Here is a 21153-nt window from a genome sequence, read left to right as displayed (position 1 = left end):
GAAAGCCTTCCTCAGCGATCAATGCAAAGAAATAGAGGAAAACAACAGAATGGGAAAGACTAGAGATCTCTTCAAGAAAATTACAGATACCAAGGCAACATTTCATGCAAAGATGGGCTCGATAAAGGACAGAAATGGTATGGACCTAACAGAAGCAGAAGATATTAAGAAGAGGTGGTAAGAATACACAGAAGAACTGTACAAAAAAGATCTTCACGACTCAGATAATCACAATGGTGTGATCACTCACCTAGAGCCAGACATCCTGGAATGTGAAGTCAAGTGGGCCTTAGAAAGCATCACTACTAACAAAGCTAGTGGAAGTGATGGAATTCCAGTTGAGCTATTTCAAATCCTGAAAGATGACGCTGTGAAAGTGCTGAACTCAATATGCCAGCAAATTTGGAAAACTCAGCAGTGGCCACAGGACTGGAAGAGGTCAGTTTTCATTCCAATCCCAAAGAAAGACAATGCAAAAGAATGCTCAAACTACTGCACAACTGCACTCATCTCACACACTAGTAAAGTAATGCTCAAAATTCTCCAAGCCAGGCTTCAGCAATACGTGAACCGTGAACTTCCAGATGTTCAAGCTGGTTTTACCAAAGGCAGAGGAACTAGAGATCAAATTGCCAACATCTGCTGGATCATGGAAAAAGCAAGAGTTCCAGAAAAGCATCTATTTCTGCTTTATTGACTATGCCAAAGCCTTTGACTGTGTGGATCACAATAAACTGTGGAAAATTCTGAAAGAGATGGTAATACCAGACCACCTGACCTGCCTCTTGAGAAATCAGGAATTCAGGTCAGGAAGCAACAGTTAGAACGGGACATGGAACAACAGACTGGTTGCAAATAGGAGAAGGAGTACATCAAGGCTGTATATTGTCACCCTGCTTATTTAACTTCTATGCAGAGTACATCATGAGAAACGCTGGGCTGGAAGAAGCACAAGCTGGAATCAAGATTGCCGGGAGAAATATCAATCACCTCAGATATGCAGATGACACCACCCTTATGGCAGAAAGTGAAGAGGAACTAAAAAGCCTCTTGATGAAGGTGAAAGAGGAGAGTGAAAAAGTTGGCATAAAGCTCAACACTCAGAAAACGAAGATCATGGCATCTGGTCCCATCACTTCATGGGAAATAGATGGGGAAACAGTGTCAGACTTTATTTTTGGGGGCTCCAAAATCACTGCAGATGGTGACTGCAGCCATGAAATTAAAAGACGCATACTCCTTGGAAGGAAAGTTATGACCAATCTAGATAGCATATTCAAAAGCAGAGACATTACTTTGCCAACAAAGGTCCGTCTAGTCAAGGCTATGGTTTTCCCAGTGGTCATGTATGGATGTGAGAGTTGGACTGTGAAGAAGGCTGAGCGCCCAAGAATTGATGCTTTTGAACTGTGGTGTTGGAGAAGACTCTTGAGAGTCCCTTGGACTGCAAGGAGATCCAACCAGTCCATTCTAAAGGAGATCAGTCCTGGGTGTTCATTGGAAGGACTGATGCTAAAGCTGAAACTCCAATACTTTGGCCACCTCACGCTAAGAGTTAACTCATTGGAAAAGACCCTGATGCTGGGAGGGGTTGGGTCAGGAGGAAAAGGGGACGACAGAGGATGAGATGGCTGGATGGCATCACCGACTCGATGGACATGGGTTTGGGTAAACTCCGGGAGCTGGTGATGGATAGGGAGGCCTGGTATGCTGCGATTCATGGGGTCGCAAAGAGTCGGACACGACTGAGCGACTGAACTGAACTGAAGACAGACTATCAATTTGATGATTCAGGCTGTCTCAAAATTAGCAAAAATCTCAAATGGTAAAAGTACAGAACCAAGAAGAGCCATTATTATATTTTCTAAAGCTATTGAATTAAAAGGAAAACTGGCAGATGAGTGAATTATCTAGATTACAAAATTATTAATCACTAATAAATACTGATCAATTAATAATATTTAGGAATAATGGACATGTAGCAATGCTTCCTGTTATAATAGCTCTGAACTTCTGTATTTTTTTCCTTCATTTTTTGGGGAAAATTTACTGGTTAACCTGGAATATATTTTAACCTTCTTAGGTTTGTTATATGTTCCAATCTCATGAAAACAAGCTGTAAATTAATTGGAAGTCTATATAAATAGTGCAAGGGGCTTGCTGAAAAAGCTTAGGGTTTGTAAGATTATACTGTATCATATTTACATTTTAAAGTTAGCATTGTATATTTTACAACTATTTCCTCTTTGGTATAAACTTGATTCTATAATGCTGTTTATTGAGAAGAAGTAGGTCTTTTTTTTTTTTTTTTTTTTTAAAATTCTCAACCCTTGGGCACAGCTGGAACTCCTGAGTTTCTTATTTATTTTCAAATGGACATTTCTGTTTTTCACCACCACCTCTGCCCCAGGGTAAGTATTCCATTTCATGAATTTGAACATTCAAGGGCTTAGCTTTATTTAACAGCCACCTGTTATATCAGGCAGCCGCAAGTTCACACATTCAATTTTAATAAGCAAATTTAATCCTTCCTGTACCTGTCTTGCAGCCCTTGATGTAAGTTGAGCTAAACATGAACCAACCTGTGGGGTAGTCTTAATTTTAAATAAAAAGGTACCTAACAGGTTGAATCTGATTTCTATATACAGCCCAAATTGACCAGGCACTTAAATATGTTTCAGATGTTCACTCAAGCCTACAAATCGTTTACTAAATATTTGAAAATATGAGAAAGCTTTTCTCTTAGAACAAAGGGTATGGATTTTCATCTTTCTTGAATCTTGTAAAACCAACAAGAATGATGGCAACAACTGACTATATGAATAAAAAGATCACCTAGACAATTATTTACCCTCAATGTGTCTTGCAGTATTAGCTGCTAGGGTAGGAATTCCCACAAGTTACTGGTTACTTGCACGTGTGTGTGTGCTAGTCGCTTTAATCACGTCTGACTCTTTGTGACCCTATGGACTGTAGCCCGCCAGGCTCCTCTGTCCATGGGATTCTCCAGGCAAGAATACTGGAGTGGGTTTCCATGCCCTCCTCCAGGGGATCGCCCCAACCCAGGGATCAAACCCACGTCTCTTCTGTCTCCTGTGTTGCCAGGCAGATTCTTTACCACTAGTGCCACCTGGGAAGCCCCAAGTACTTAGAACTATCGGGGCCTTAGGAAATGCATTCTAAAATTTGGCGAATTGTCTCTAGAACAGTGGCACCTAATATTTTTCAAGTCCTGAACTTCTCTGGGAGTCTAATAAGAGCTGTGGACCCTGCCCATGGAAAAATTCATATGGGTACAAACTGTGATCTCAAGAAGTTCAAGGACCTCATGAAACTCACCCCGGGATTATAGAGTACTTACTGTTCAAGAGCTTGTGTTCTAGGGTAATAGTTGGCAAACCACAGCCCCTGAACCAATTCAGCCTGCCCTGTTTTTGTATGGCCAGAATGCTAAGAGTGGTTTCTCTATTTTTATTTTGTTTGTAGTTGATATATACAATATTAGTTTCTGGTGTACAGCAAAGTGGTTCAGTTTTATATATTATATGCATATACTTTTAAATATTATTTTATCACAGGGTATTGACTATAGCACCCTGTGCTATACAGCAGGACCTTATTGTTTATCCATTCTAGTTATAATAATAATAGCTTGCATATAATAATAATAGTTTGCAGTCCCAAACTTTCAATGCAACCCCCTCACCCATCCTCCTGGCAACCACAAGTCTGTTCTCTGTATCTGTGAGTCTGTCTCTGTTTCATAGATAACTTCCTTTGTGTCAGATTTTACATTCCACACATAAACGATATCATATGGTATTTGTCTTTCTCTTTCTGACTTCCTTTACTTAGTATGATAATCTTTAGGTCCATCTATTTGCTGTAAATGGTATTGAAAAGTTCCTTCCTTTTTATGGCTAATATTACATTATATATATATATATATATATATTCCAATATACACATAATTAGCTTTTATATATATATATGGGGTACTATAAGATAGCACTGATATGAACATAGGGCTGCATGTATCTTTTCAAAGTTTTATCTGGATCTATGCTTAGGGGTGGTATTCATGGATCCATGTCATTGTTGTTGTTTAGGCACTAAGTCATGTCCGACTCTTTTTTGACCCCATGGACTGTAGCCTTCCAGGTTCCTGTGGGCATGGGATTTCCCAGGCAAGAACACTGGAGTGGGTTGCCATTTCCTGCTCCAGGAGATCTTCCAGACCCGAGGTTTGAACCCACATCTCCTGCACTGGCAGGCAGATTCTTTACCATCTTAGCCACCTGGGAAGCCTGTAATAGATCATATGGCAACTCTCTATTTTTTAGATTTTTGAGGCACCTCCTTACCATTCTCTGTAGTGGCTGGACCAATTTACAACCCCACCAACAGTATAGGAGGGTTCTCTTGTCCCACATCCTCTCCAGCATTTGTTATTTTCTACATTGTAATATCTCATAACACATGAAAATTATATGCAATTCATGTTTCAGTTTCCATAAATAAATTCCACTCTGCTCACTCGTAGACTGACATAACGAAAAGCATGGATATCTGTTTTTTCTCATTACAGAAGAACCTATGTAGTATCCTCAAATCTTGTCTCTTGTCCCACAAAGGCTGAGCTATTTGTTAGTCATTTAGAGAAAATTTTGCTGACCCTCATTCTACAGGATTCAAAAATATAAAGCACTCAATTTCTGAAGTAAAGCGCTAATTGTATTAAAATCTATGGATGTGAATTTAATACTTGTAGCAAGATTACACAAATTGAAGAAGTCAGACTTTAGAAACAAATAGTAAAGTGTTCACGTAAATGTTCTTTTACATAATTACTAAAATTCACATTCTTAACTATTTATTTATAGAATAATAACTACTTGGTAACTAAGAATGGGGAGATAGATGGAATCCTGTAAAGGAAAAACTTTAGGAGCCACCGCATTTTGATCTTAAAGGATTCTGAAGCACCTTTGAATAATAATACAATTCAGTGAAAAACGATGCCTCAAATAAATATCTCTAGTTTACACAGACATCTTAGGAACATTGATTTATTACTTAAAATGAGTTATTCCTCAAGGTAGTATAAAGAAATAAAACCTAATAACAGCCTAGATCTCTTTGTAGTAACTTGAATAATATCCAGTGTCAGTAAAATTATTGTTGGATGAATGCAAGATACTTAACTCACTTAGGCTAATCCTGGCCTGAAGTCAATATCATAATTGAGGCCTTCCCTCTAAGCTCCTGTTTAAAGGTGGACAACTAAACATTTTCTTTTATAAGATGGATATGCAGATGACACCACCCTTACGGCAGAAAGTGAAGAAGAACTAAAAAGCCTCTCGATGAAAAGTGAAAGAGGAGAGTGAAAAAGTTGGCTTAAAGCTCAACGTTCAGAAAACTAAGATCATGGCATCTGGTCCCATCACTTCATGGCAAATATATGGGGAAACGGTGGAAACAGTGTCAGACTTAATTTTTGGGGGCTCCAAAATCACTGCAGATGGTGACTGCAGCCATGAAATTAAAAGACGTATACTCCTTGGAAGAAAAGTTATGACCAACCTAGACAGCATACTGAAAAGCAGAGACATTACTTTGCCAACAAAGGTCCATCTAGTCAAGGCTATGGTTTTTCCAGTGGTCATGTATGGATGTGAGAGTTGGACTGTGAAGAAAGCTGAGCCTGAAAAATTGATGCTTTTGAACTGTGGTGTTGGAGAAGACTCTTGAGAGTCCCTTGGACTGCAAGGAGATCCAACCAGTCCATCCTAAAGAGGATCAGCCCTGGGTGTTCTTTGGAAGGAATGATGCTAAAGCAGAAACTCCAATACTTTGGCCACCTCATGTGAAGAGTTGACTCATTGGAAAAGACTCTGATGCTGGGAGGGATTGGGGGCAGGAGGAGAAGGGGATGACAGAGGTTGAGATGGCTGGATGGCATCACTGACTCAATGGACGTGAGTCTGGGTGAACTCCGGGAGTTGGTGATGGACAGGGAGGCCTGGCGTGCTGCGATTCATGGGGTTTCAAAGAGTCCGACACGACTGAGTGACTGGACTGAACTGAACTGAAACATTTGGTAACAATTTGTTGACTTGATTTTAATGCCAGAAATATAGCACTCTTAACTTTTAGCACTCATAATATCTTAATTTTATTACTCATTTACAAGCATTTATATAGTATAAAAAGCAGTCCCTTTCACCATCACCATGCATATTTCTATCCTTGGATAATCCCAAAGCACAATGAAATGTATCATTTTCATTTTCATCAGACTTTACTAGATGTTCACAAGGAGCACAAGTGAATCATTTTCAGTTTTTCCTTGGTCATCTCCACACTCTTCGACTGGTGTTACTGGGACACTGAAGGAGGCCCACATAATCTCCAGACTAGTTGATTGGTCCCTCAGTAATTGAGAGTGAACTTTATAAACAGATGCAAGCTGATAGTGGTGTTTATGTACTAATCATACTTGTTAATAAATAAGCCACTGTGGCCCAAAAGAGAGTGAAGAAAAATACATTCAAGAATCAAAAGTGAATAGTTATCCTCGACTAAACCTGGCTTTTCTGACCTTATTAATCATGGAAGTCTCCAAATAAGGGGAAGCATTGAAGGGAGGAAGGTAGGTGAAGGATTGATAGATTATTGTGGGTATCATAGGTATAAAGTTGAGCAAGCAAGAGGGAACAAGTTATGGTTTGAATCTCCCTGTAGGTGGTAAGAAGCTGTAGAGCAGGCCACGAATTATAACCAACAGCATAATAGCAGGTGATTCCTAGAGAAGGATCTGGTAAAAGGGTAAATGACTTTTTTCTTAGTTGGGGGTGGATTTTAACTTTGTTACTGAGACATGAACAAGAAGTGCCGTAAAAATTATTTGTTGCTAAATCACTATATAATAACATTGGTAATTCAATTAACTTCAGTATAGCACTAGGAAAGAAAAAGTATTTTAAAAATCAATGACTACTTAATTTTAACAACAGGCATGAGAAAAAGGGTTTGGGGGGAAGGGGGAAATAACAAGAGCTGAGAAAAGCAAAAAAGCCACAGAAAGCCTGGAGACTAGAGATATCTCAATGCAAATCCATGATAAATGGATGCAAGGGGTTTTAATTATCAGCGGTTTAACAGAGCACCACCACCACCAAAACAACACAAAATAAAACAAAACCTTTAATGGCTCATATAAAAAAAATCACTCTACAGAGGGGGAAAAAAAAAGCTCAAAGCTAAATAATACAAAGGATCAGGTAGAAATCAGAAACTAAGGGGATCAAAACCAAAAATTAATCCATCATCTTACTATTGCTAGATCATATATTCGTAGAGGATAGAGACTATTTCTAATTTACCTTTTTATCTGTTTCTTACTCTTTTAAATGCCTGGCATGAGTAGACACTCAAGAAATATTTAGTGAATTGAGTCAAAATGGATTCCTAAGCCATTGATTACTTTTAGGTTGACCAGTTACAAAAATCAAAATAAAAAACAAACAAAACAAGCACTCAGGGATCAAAACCAGTGGCAGAGAATTCCATCTGTTTTGCTCTCTGGTGGGGATAACTTTAAGCAGAAGACCACTCCCAAACTGTCTTTTGATACAGATGTGAAATGCTACATAAAAACAGTATGAGAACCACGGGGTATTGTATACATATACCTGCATGTGTGCATGCACACACCCACACATATGTATGCATGCAGTTTTTAACTGGAGTGGCTAAGTCATCACTATCAAAAGGTATCCAATGAAGAGTTTTGAAAAAAAAAAAAAAAGGTTTAGTGATATAGACTGAAATATACAACATATTACAAAAAATGTGGTTCCAGGGGACAAGTGAATTGCTAATGTGATATTCACAGAATGGCTGAAGAGAGGAGACTAGGTGAAGGAAGGTTTCAAATAATATTTAGTTCATCTATAAAGATTGTTATGGCTTCCCAGGTGGCCCTGGTGGTAAATAATCTGCCTGCCAATGGAGGAGACATAAGACACACAGGTTCGGTCCCTGGTTCGAGAAGATTCCCTGGAGAAGGGCATGGCAACCCACTCCAGTGTTTTTGCTAGGAGAATCCCATGGACAGAGGAGCTGGGCAGGCTACGGTCCATAGGGTCGCAGAGTCAGACACGACTGAAGTGATTTAGCACGCACATAAAGATTATTATGGCAGATTAGGATTATTGGGGGGAAAGATTACTGGGTGGGGAGGGCAGCCATGTTTTTTCACACTAGGTCTCCTCATGGCCCTGTCACTGACAAACCATTGAATTTTATTGATCTAGGCAAGAGTATGGTGTTAAGAAGAAAAAAAATCCTCTCTAGGTGAGGCTACCAAGCATTGGGTTTGTTTCTTGTTGCTGCTGTGATTTCTTTATCCTCCGCCAGGGAAAATGAGTTTTCACAGACCTTCCCAACTTCCTGCCTTCATCTCGATGGCGATGAACGGCAAACCATGGTGAGGTACCTGCTGGAGCTTAGACTGTGACCATGAGCAGGAAAGCTAATAGGCCCACATGGTCTCATTAGCACCCCACTCTCACCAACTGAGCTAACCGGCCCCAGAGGAGTAAGACACAAAATGGGCTGAGAGACGATTACATTTTAATTTATCCCCTGGGAATATACAAGGGAGGATAAAGGGAGAGTGTTGAGATTGGTTACTATCAAAGAAACTACGCACTGTGAAAGACAGCATGTACAAATGCCCTCTATTTGGTGGCAGAAGTGTAGCATTTTCGTTTCACTGTATTAAACCGAGTTGGGACAAGGCAGCAAAGCTCCTGCTGTTGTGATTTCTTTTGTTTTACTGTTAAAGGGGCTTTAAGCTGTGTGACATACACAGCCTCAGGAAGGGACCTCGATAACTACTCTACCCTGGACCAGTAATTGCAATCAGGAATAAATCCAGGATCTGAGGGGCCTGCAGTTTAGGTTGTTGGGTAGAGGAGGGGAGCCTTAAGAACAAAGAATATACAAATATTTTTGGCAAATTTTATAAACACATTGCTAGGCCTCCTCCCAGGACCTTGGAAGGAGACCATGCAAATAAGGGGCCCAGAACCTTCCTTTGCTAACCTCAAGGAAAGCCTGGGAACAATCTATAGAACAAACACATAATGTTAGGTCTCAGTTGCTATATCTAAAAGTAAAATCTTTTCTAATTTTTTAGAAAACTTAGTAAAATCTTGATAAAATTTGGGGCTCGTAGCATGGTACCACTTCAAACACTCCTGTGATATGATCTGATTAACCTCAAGTCACTGTGGATATTTACGACGTAATAGCCATAAATATATTAAGAGCATATTAATCTTATAACTACATAATGCCTGTCTTCTACTGACTTGAACATTTCGCAACAATCACTTTACAAAATACTGAATGTCACTACATTAAGATGAAAGAGATTAAATGTCATCATTTATTATTTCATGAGTAGGTAAACTGAGAAACTCATTGAAGAATCTTCATTAACTTTCACTGTAACTTCTGTACTGACCATGAGACTGGTAATCTAGAAAATTTTAATAATTTTTAACAGAAGAGCCCTGAAAACAGGGAGATAGCAGAAATACTTCCGCCAATAGTTTATATGAAATAGAAAATCTATAACTCTGATGTGACTATGTAAAATGTATAATGTATCATGGTGAGGAAAAGATATTATCCTTTCATCTTTAACTATGAAATGATTTAGCATTTTCAAAAATTAAAAAGTAAATAAATATTTTGCAATTTTACTTCTATTCGTTTAAATCTGTCCTAGTCCAAAAGTGCACAGAGTAACATAATATCTTAGAGCTCCTATTTAATTAAATAAAAACACTTGAAACACTGGAGTCTAAAAATACTGATATTATTAATTAGTATATATCCCTTCCTCCTATCTACTGGAACTTCCTACTTATCCCTGTTTGGTCCTGAAGTGTCACCTCACCTTTATTCCTTAGTACAGTTTCAGATAGACATATAAGCTTGTTTCTTTTTTTTTTTTTCCATATAAGCTTGTTTCTGAGAAATGTATGTGGTAAATAGAATTGTAAAAATGATGTAAAATGGTGGGGAAGGTCTAGACAACATCAGATGATTCTATCTGCGATAAAGAAAAAGGCTGAAGTCCTGTGTTTATAGACTCGGTGGTTTGGAATACTATGACTTGGCCACAGGAATGCAAGCCATGAAAAGCATACAGCAGACCAGAGGACTTGACACACTGCTATGGCTGAGCCAATAACCTCTATATAAATCATCAGGTGCATACACTCAACTGGGTCAAGTTTACCTTCATGTAAAGAACCGCCTCCACGTGAATCAACCACATTCAAACAGAGAAAGGAAAGGTATTTATTAGATTATACAAAATGTCTGATTCAAAAATATTTTTATAGCCTATAACATCATATCCACCACACACACACACACACACACACATTACATTTAGCAGTGAGAATCCTTCCTTGGAAATTTCTTTCTGTAATGAATATTCCAAATTATGAAAAGATCTGAAATTCCAAACATTATCTGTTCTCAGAAGTTGGAACCCAGTGTGTCCGCTTGCCCTAAAATTCTTCTCCAGTGCTGTTTGTCTCTTAATTATGCCAAAGGGAGTTCTTAATTGTATAATTTTTTTTTGCTGTGAACATCAGCAGCTCTGTCTCTTAAACTGCACTGAAAAATACTAGGGAGTCGCAGCCTTTGTGTCACTTACTAAACTTCCTCAATAAAGCTACCAAAAGCTTTCTGAGGTGGAATTTTATACTTGCAAATGTCAATTCAGATCTGTTAGATACAGTGAACAAACTTGCCTGCTACAGCAAGCATTCCACCCAAATTGACTAGGTGTGGCTTTTTTTTTCATTGTTCAGTCACACTGAACAGAATCTGTTCTCTGGCTACATCTAGGTTGTCATTCCCTTTATCTGTGGCCTTGTAATAAGCAAACCGTACTCAATTTTCCAAAAGCAGACATGCTCTTCCGGTATCCTAGAAACAGATCAAAGAGTGGTTTGTGGGAAGACATAAGGTTCAAGGCAGTGATACCAATGGGTCTTAATATGCAGGCAGACAAACAACAGGACTGGAAATTTAAACGTTAGCTTGAATATTTTAGGGAAAAGAATCAGATGATCAGAGCAGGAGGGATGTGCAGTTAGATGGGATAGACAGTTGTTTAGGGAGACTAGGTACCAAAGAAACAAAGTAAAATTATATGTTACTTCCATAGTAAAATCAAGATCCATAATAAAGAAAATTTCTTTCAAGTCAGACTGGTAAATGTCACTTAAAATTGCTCACACTAGCTCAATGACAACATGCCCACAAGGCAGCTTTCTAGACCACAAAAGAGGATCATATCAACCATCTCGAGGTTAGCTTTTTGTACACATAATAACTGAAGAAATTAATCTTTCATCAGTTTATCACATCATAACAGCTATTGTTAAATAATCTACAAGGTAGAAAAGCAATTTCCAATTGTTCCCTGGGGTCTTCTAAGTAATGTCTCATGTCTTCTGCTATGCTACAAAATAAATAGTACTCCTGTGAGTCATAACAGTCATATTCTGCAGCCTGAAATTACCCTCATTGAAGAAAAAAGGGAAATGTATTCTATTATAGAAAGCATGGAGAATCAAATTAGAAAGCATAAGAAGCTGAAAAACTCAATGAATCTCTCACTGGACTCCAAAAAAGTCACTCCCTGATCAATAATGCATGAAGGGTTGAGACTTGGCATGGAGATACTCAACAGGAGGCTCAACAGAAGATGAATAGTCTGCCTTCTGTCTTTACCCCTATTTTACCCCAGGCCCTTGCTCTCTGGTTCTCTGAAATAGGGCAGTTGATTGATGTCCCTTGACCTTTGAAAAAATATAGGCTCCAGCTGCATACGAAATGCTGGGCTCAGGTGTGTGATAAAATCTGGCTCCTATTCTTTGCTCAGTCTGAAAATGGGACATCCCACAAGAGGCCAAGAGTGGTAACGGTGGGTAAAAGGCTCCCTTGCTTTACTCCCTATCTACTCACATTTTCTGGACTCACCAAGCATATTCATTTCTCTGTGGCTTTATTTATACTATTCTCAGTATCTAGAACACTTTCTCTTCCCTATCCCTTCAAAACCAAGAACAAACTGAAATGCTTCAGCGTTTGAAAGCTAAGGACAGAGTTTGGAGGAGTTCAACCATATAAAGTATTACTAAAGGTCAAAGAGGAACTCCAGGGAGCTCACTGGTGACATTCTGGGAACGAATTTATCAATGTAATTAATCAGCACTGAATTCCAAGGCGAGTATTTTTGGCAAACGAGTAAACACATGAAATCTATTTATTCTACTTAACATTTTCTAGACATCCTGGAAAAAGTATCATGGAACAAAATTTTAGTGACTTGTTAATGCCCCTAGGACCCGTTTTTTGCATTATTCATAAAGATGTACCAATTAAGGGGTGCCCTATCTACACAGATGTCCTTGAATTCTGAGAAACAACTTTGTAATGAGATAGGTTTTGCTGAGAGCAGACTGACCTACTCCCACACTTTCCATGTATCTAAATATTACGTACATCTTTCAGTTTTCAGTGTGTTCATTATATAGTAGTCACCAATGAAATGGGTTACAAATAAAGATAACACAACCCTTTCCAAGTACTAGCCTGATAATGGTTTAAAGGAAGTAGGCCAGCTGGAATTAGAATGAGACACCATGGAACCAAATATGAGACCTGGAAGAACTCAGTAGACAGGGACAGTTTTCAATTCCATCTCAAAGAGTCTAAGGCCAAACTGCAACTGTATATTTTAAGGTATTAAGACAAAATGAATTCTCTGTAGGACACTTAAATCACTTTTTAAGTGATCCATTTAAACTCAATGATCCAAATACTAGACATTGGTCTAGAATGACACCAAAATATTAATTTCACCAAAGGGAAACTCTGTGGCTAGGTTAAGTTAAAACCCCCATCAAACACCTGGCCAGTATCCCTCAAGACTGTTAAGGTCATGGGAAACAGAAAGACCGAGAAACAATCACAGACCAGAAGAGAGAGCACAGATAGGATTCAAATAAATACACTGATACCCTGGATTGGACACTGTAACAGAAAGAGCACACTAGTGAAAAATCTGGTGAAGTCTAAAGAAAGTCTGGAGTTTAGTTAATAGTAATGTGTAGATGTCAGTTCCTTAGTTTTGACAAATAAACTGCATATAAGATATTAAAAGTGGGGAAAACCAGGTGATGGGTAATATGGTAAGTCTCAGTACTATCTTTTCAACTTTCCTTTAAATCTAAAGTTATTTTAAAGTGAAAAATCTATTTAAAAGTAACAACAGAACTATCAAAGAGCAAGGAAATTTATCTGAATATCCTAAATTAAAAGGTTTTTATGTAATAATCATCAAACCTCCTCTCAAAATGTCCCTGCTCCTTTTATTAGTATTCTTCAATAAATTACATTTTTTGATTTATTAATTTACTGCATTGGGTCTTAGTTCTGGCACTCAAGATCTTCAGTTCCCCGAACCAGGGATAGAAGCCAGGCCCCCTGCACTGGGAGCATGAAGTCCTAGCCACTAGAACACGAGGGAAGTCCCTATAAGCTACATTCTGGGTGCCTGCAACCCAGTGTTTAAATCTCACACCTGATTGCTCCCTTCACATGCATAACATCTTTGGAGTGTCAATTAACATATTAGTTCGCATCCTCAATCCTTCGGTGACAACTTCCCAAAGTCCTTGCCAGGTTATTCCAGTGTAGATATGCACCCTCAAAAAAAGGACATACATATGCAATTTTGAAAAAGCAGAGCTGTGACTTACAACTGATGGCATCTGAGCATTTTGGAACATAAACTGCATGTGCTGGGCGAACATGGCGGCGGCACTCTTTTGTTGAATCAGATTGTTCCGTCCATTAATTTCCAGCTGCGTCTTCAAATGTGGAGGAGGGTGAAGGTACTTGCAGTTCTCTCTGGCACACCGGCCCTAAAAATGAAGGATTTTATTAATTGACATTAATATATTTAAAAATCTGGTGTGGCTAAGAAAAGTTTATTAATCTCTTAGCATGCGGGATGAACTGTTATAAGTACTTTATGTGAATTAATGTATTCTGTCTTGATACACCACCCCTAAGACTGATACTCTCATCATTTTTATCTTCCAGATGAGGAGATGAAGAGGGGTTGCACAGCTAACAAGTGACAAAACCAGAACTAAAACCTAGTTAGTCTGACCCCAGAACTCATTCTCATAGCCACCTTGCTCTGCTCCACTTTGGTATGCATCAACTTACATTTAAAATATAAAATATCAGGGACAGTATATAATCATAACATTACAGACGTAAATAGAAATTTCCCAACGTGAGACATAAAATCAAATATGATCTAGGATGTGGATCTACATATGTAATCAGGAAAAATATGGAAAAATGTTAAATATATACACATAAATGTATCTTGTAACTTTTAGATCCATTATTCTGGACAATTTTGGCTCTAAAGTTCTTTTTCCTGAATCCATATAATGTGAGAAACTGCTTGAAATTCACTGATATTTTGTTAACTGAAGAATAAACCTCTTCTACCTCACAGTTATGCTGTTCTTTAGATTTTAGAGGGAATGGCCCCGGATCATTTGGATAACTGACACCCAAGTATATTTGGGAGTGTCAGGTATTTGAATGTTTTAGAGATGGTTTCAGCACTTCCAGACAGGATCATATGGCAGTCCTGTGGAACCAAACATGGCTTTGGTGTTACCTACATGCTGATGTGGCTGCTAATTATGGTGTTTACTCTGTGGCAGCAAAGGATGTCAGTGACCAGGTATTTATCACATTGTCAAATGTGTTATGTTGTGTTTGTTTAACTCAAGTACTGTACAAAGCAGCTAATGATGATCCCATTTGGATTACTAAGTCTGCCATAATCCCTTTAAGATAAGCACAACTGCAAGCCATTCTTTTTCCCACAGTTGCTTAGATGCTTTATAGCAGGAGCTTACTGGAGGGAAGGGTTGGGGGCGGGGCGGGAAGGCAACTTTTTTTGTACCCAAGAGTGCAAGTTGCTAGGCCACCTGAATTCCCAGGAGAAAATCAGTTCAAGTGTTTTCAACAAATGCTATGAATTTTCCGTATTTATGATGCTTGAATGGACTATATTAATCACTCCTTCATATTTAGTTATCTTGTTATTAAAGCACTCCCGTAATTTCACTGGGAACAAGGTGTGGCCCTGAAACTTAGAGTTACCTATAATGTTGGCCTTCCCTTGTGGATCAGCTGGTAAAGAATCTGCCTGCAATGCAGGAGACTTGGGTTTGATCCCTGGGTTCGGAAGATCCCCTCAAGGCTACCCACTCCAGTATTCTGGCCTGGAGAATGCCATGGACTGTATAGTCCACAGGGTCACAAGGAGTCGGATATTGACTGAGCGATTTTCACTTTCTATAATGCAAAACCAGAAGCACTGCAAATGCTCTTTTAAATATCAGGTCAATGGGATGAGGTGGCTCTTTTACCTCCCCTGGCAGGGAACTGAGTATAACTTAAAACATAGCTTGATAAATAAAGGTAGCCACTATTATTTTCCATTAGGCTTCTCATTCTGTTTCTCCAATTTGATCAATTTATTTTTAATCAAATTATTTATAAAATCAAACAATTTCTTAGTTTCAACATACCTTAGAAAAGAAAGCATTTATCGGTAGAGTTGAGGGTGGTATGAACTCAGTCCTCCTGAACTCATAAAGGTAGGAACAACCACATAATTTCAGCACACATAAGGACTGTAATTGAAGTGAAAGTCGCTCAGTTGTGTCTGCCTCTTCGTGACCCCATGGACAATACAGTCCAGGGAATTCTCCAGGCCAGAATACTGGAGTGGGTAGCCTTTCCCTTTGCCACGACATCTTCCCAAACCCAGGTCTCTCATATTGCAGGCGGATTCTTTACCAGCTGAGCCCCAAGGGAAGCCCCAAGGAAATCCTTATATGCACTAAAACTGGCGGAAATGGAAGTCCCCCCACTCCATTAACATGTCCCCCTAAGAGAAAATGTTAATTCTCTTTACATCTACTGCAAGGCAAAGATAGTCACAACGATTTCAGTCTCTAGATTCTTTACCCAGCGTAACTGGGATTATCTGGGTCAAAATTAACAGCTCAAGGGAACTGGTGGCACGTGGAGCCTTCCACAGCCAAGCATGGCAGTTTTAGGGTTTCTCTTTCTCCTCCTACTTCCCCAAGGGAGAGTCCTAAATCCTTTGCTCTCCTCTTTATTCTCTTTCCCCTGGAGAAATAAAGTCCGGGTAAAGTTTCATCTCTCACTGCAATTGCTCAGATCTTAAATCTCGATCTCTATCTCTGACCTCTCTTCTGAATTTCAGGCCTTTTTTAAAATCACTAACTGCAGTTGCATTTAGAAATCCTTCCCCCTAACCAGCTCTAAATAACTTACTCCTGACCTTCCTTCTCCTTAGACTATCTTTTGTCTTCCTGCCTACTAGCATTTAGGACTATTGCTCCAGTTCCCAGGCTTTGAGATAGGTGCATAGCAGCACTGAAAAAAGAAACCAGGCTCTTGCTGAGCAGGACTGCCTTAGGATCACAAACCCACCTTGATAGTTTACCCTGACCAGTGGCAAACACAACCATAACCATTTAAATAGGACACAATCTGTAACCCACCCCCAATCAGACGAGGACAGTCTCTTATACTCCGGAATTCAAAAAACAATAGATTATTTTTTTTTAAAGGAAAAGGAATACAATAAGTTTTTGCCATTTGTTAACAGTTTAGAGGGATCTTTTGATTAATTTATTTTAATTGGAGGCTAATTACTTTACAATATTGTATTGGTTCTGCCACGCATCAACTTGAATCTGCCCCGGGCATACACGTGTTCCCCACCCTGAACTCCACTCCCACCTCCCTCCAGGTAGGGTAGACTTTTAACATCATTTACATTGAATGTAATCAAGAGGGGAGAGGAGGGCGGGAGAGAACAGGGTTTATTTGGACCATTTCCTGCCAATGTACAGATAAAGGCTTGCTACCTGCCTCTGCGCTTTTACATTACTGTCCTTTACAAATAATAAGTTTTCTTAAGTTTTTTCTTGGGAAACTAATGAGATTTTTACCAAGCAAACACAGTATACAGAAATAGAAAAAAAAAAAAAGAATTACACTTTAAAAATCACATCAAGGTAGGTTATAAAACTAAAGTATGGAATATGACGCAGCCTAAGATTTTAAAAAAACTTACTCATCTTAGTTATGAGATTGTACTTGATTTATAAAGCATTCTTTTTTGAATGACAGAATCCATAATTTAATTCTATAACAATGCAAATGCACAACACTACCTTACCAGAGATTGCTGCTTATGTTAAAGAACACTTATAAAAGAGAAAAAAAAAAACCTGCATTTTCAATCGAAACAATAGATGAGACCAAATAATTTAATATCAATGTTATCTGTGAAATACAATATTTCAAAAGAAAGCCAAGCCCCTTAAATTTTTTCAAAACAACTTTAGGACTCAGGGTAATATATTTATATGTACAACACTTGGTAGCAATAAATCTCCTCTGTATTCATTCTTCAAGACGCCCAAACTTAATTATAGGGCAAAATACTTTTATTGGAGTTGGGGAGGGGGTGGCAAACTTTGTTTTTGACATTTGCTAACATTTGCTTTTAGTCCCTGTAGGGGATTAAGGATTTCATAAGCACGTATGGATGAGATGGGGTGGAGGCAAAGGATGGATTTGCCCACCACAGTATGTAATCACTTATTGTTTTTCTGTCCTTTGGAAAACCAGTGACTGTGAAGTTTTCCAGAGGCCAGCTAAGCACTGTGAATGGGCCACAAGACTATCACACCAGGTCTGTAACAGCCCAGAAGCTATCTTGGCAGGAAAATATCACCTGTTGGGTTTCCCAAGCCAAGTCAGTGGTGTCCAACCTCCTTCTAGACCCACAGGTTCAAGAGTTGCCATGTGCTCAGTGCAGACTCACAAAATTAAAGAAATCAGAGTGCAAGCTCATTTAGGCTTGCCTCAATTTCACGCCTTTTCCATTTCCTTTGGCCTTAAAAACAAATCATTCTCATCAGATCTTTCACTGTGATACTGAGTCAAGAAAATAGCAAAGTGATTTGATAAGAAAGTGATTCTCTGCTGAAATAAGTGTTACTATATCTACACATCTCCCTGCTCCCCTATTCCATCTACTCTCTTTGAAAAAAAAAAAAAAAACACCCAAAAAGCAGCACGGGGAGAAAATGACCAATGAAATTTCTGAAATACATCAAAAAGTTGATGACAGACAAAGGAAAAAGTTGCAGAGCATTCATAAAACCTCCAAAATTCAATCTATTCCTTTTCCTTACCTTCAGGCTTTTCACAGTACAAAGCCTTCGACTGAAAGAGAAAAGTAGCATTGTAGACATTCAAATCCCACCTAAGTCTTGGGAGTTTTGAGAATGAGTCTGTCAGAGACAAGACTTTCCAGGCACTTGGTGGTAGAAAACTCCTGTGAAAAGTACTTTTTTATGTTCATGAGACAAAGCTCTACCATCCATCAGAATAAGAAAAGGACCCCAGGAAGCTGAAAATTACCCTTTGTCAGTCACCAGTATCTTAACAGGAACAGCTGTTTGCAGAATGACTTGCTTCTTCAAATACATTAGGAATTATGGGAGGCGGAGGGGAACCTCTCAAATGCAATAATAACTGGATTACCTTTTCAAAGACATCTCATTGCTCTGCTACACTACCTAAATGTTAAATAAAGCCAACAAATAGGTGATTTGATTTCTATAAGAAAATGATTTCATTTTAATGATCATGTATTAAATGAAAAAACCTCTTGATTATACTGCCCAACTAAAACATACTTACATGCATGGACATGGCTTCTCAGAGGAAGTAACAGTGATTTTAGAATAACACATGATCCGTACTAGGTTGCCTGGTTCCTACAACCCTCATGGACCTTTTAAGGCTAGGAACAATCAACACATGATCCGTACTAGGTTGCATGGTTCCTACAACCATCACGGACCTTTTAAGGCTAGGAACAATCTGAAACAGCTAAAAGGCAACATCAACATAAACTGAGTATCACCAGATATCAACACACTAATGGCAATTTCCCACTTTCTTTCTCTTAAGAGTTGTTTTTATAAAAATGTGTATCCTCCAGAATTGTACCATTTATGAATATATGCACAAAAAGCATCCTTAAAATCTTACATACAACTCAATTTAAACTTGGGATACAGACAAAAAAATCTTTCTTTAAAAAGGCTTTAATAAACCACTTCCTGAGTATACTGAAGGCAAAATTAATGAGGCTGACCGTCCCTCCACCATGGAGAGGGCAGGCAAGCACTCTACCGCCCCCCCAAGTCAGCACCGCATCTCTTCTGAACTCTGCTTTCCTTTTTTTTTTGTTATTGAAGTCTAGCTGATTCACAATATTGTGTTAATTTCTGCTGTACAGCAAAGTGATTTAAGTTTTATATATATATATATATATATTCTTTTTTTCATATTCTTTTTTCCATGCTGGCTTATCACAGGATATTGAATATAGTTCTCTGAGCTATACAGTAGGAGCTTGTTGTTTATCCATTCTCTGTATAATATTTTGCATCTGCTCATCCCAAACTCATGAACTCTGCTTTCTTGACATCCCATATACATATACAGAGGGCAATGACTTTGGTGCAAACCAGAGACCAAGTCTGAATAAGTAAGAAGCTGGGAGGAGAGCAGAAGAATTTTCTTGCCTATCTGCCTCAAGAAAGCTTTCGAATGGTGACCTCCAAAAGATGAAGGGAGGAGGAACTCAACAATCACACTGTTGTTCTCTGCAACAGCCCACGAGATAACCTGATTACCAGAACTGAAACATGTAGGGCTGAACCGGATTTTAAGGAACATCTCCTGCACCTTTATCTTACAGAGAAAGTGAAGGCCAAATTGATGATGTGGCTCGTCCTAATTAACAAGCAGCTCAGTACGGACAGAAGCCAAGTTTCCAGACTCTCACTACCCAATATGGATTTTCAGTTCAAATGACTCTTTCTCTATAAAGATTTTCCTGAAACCATGTTCCCACCCCCACTCCTCCACTCCCTTTTATCTCTCCCTCGTTTGTGCTTCCAGCTGCATCTTGTACTCAGTTTTATCATGGCACTTATCACTGTGTACATTGATAAATTGTTTGCATGCCTATCTCCCCATTTGACTTTGAGTTTGTTTAAAGGCAAGACTGTATCTTCCTCATCTTTGAACCTCCAGGGCTGTTTCTGTGCCTGGTGAATAGTGACTACTCTATAAAAGTTTGCTGAGTGGATAAACTTTGTGGGAATAATTTTATAGGGTATCACACTAAGCCTGCCTTAGAAGCCTAATTGCTTCTCTTGCTATTTCCTTCCCTAAGTTCTTTCTTCTTCCTCCAGAAGAGAACAATAGCCAACACATGACTTGAGGCTGTTCCTGGTTTTCTGATTCAAATGAACCGTTATTTTATTCAGGTATAGTAAATAGTTCATTTGTTACTGCTTATTTTTTTAAATGAATATATACTCTGACATGTATGTGACCATCATGGCTGAAAATTCCTGGTCATTCAGTATACACTGAATCAGAAATGTTACGAACCCAAGGCACGCAGACACAAACCCTGGTATAATTCCCAGGGGTCTGTGGTCACAAGAACCGCCCAGGATATAGAGCCCCTATAAAACTGAATAAAGGAACCTGCAGCAGATTCATATTTAATCAGCACCTGGGCCTGCCCAAGGGGAGCACTGCTTTTCGAGGGTCAGTTTAGAATAAAGTGCCTCCTCCAACTGCTCCATTCCCACTCTTCATTTCTCTAACCAGCTGCAAGTCAAATTCCCTGAAGCTACTTAGACAAAGGTGGAATATAAGGCTTTAGGATAATCACACCGGGTGAGGCCTTCCTGTGCATCTCTACTGACCTCTTACAACAAAAATGTTTCTGCTGTGCTTAAGACCCATAATTCAGCTGTATTCACGTTGAACACTGATTCTCAAATAATCATGAGCTTGAACTTTTTCTGAAGA

At 38.8% G+C, this 21153-nt stretch overlaps 1 protein-coding gene across 12 annotated transcripts in view; it reads right to left on the bottom strand.

Annotated features, from left to right (window-relative positions):
- MBNL3 (muscleblind like splicing regulator 3) overlaps positions 1-21153 on the bottom strand; it is a 120857-nt gene that overhangs the window by 22948 nt on the left and 76756 nt on the right. For all 12 annotated transcript variants that reach the window (XM_070366664.1, XM_070366665.1, XM_005893399.2 and 9 more), the window contains one exon: positions 13866-14030. In XM_070366664.1, the coding sequence (XP_070222765.1) occupies positions 13866-14030 (165 nt within the window). The remainder of the gene's footprint in view (positions 1-13865; positions 14031-21153) is intronic.

Source organism: Bos mutus, chromosome X, assembly GCF_027580195.1.
Source record: "Bos mutus isolate GX-2022 chromosome X, NWIPB_WYAK_1.1, whole genome shotgun sequence".
In the NCBI taxonomy this organism is placed as follows: Eukaryota; Metazoa; Chordata; class Mammalia; order Artiodactyla; family Bovidae; genus Bos; species Bos mutus.
Note: the sequence above shows the minus strand (reverse complement) of the source record. Positions and strands in the feature narration are given on the sequence as shown.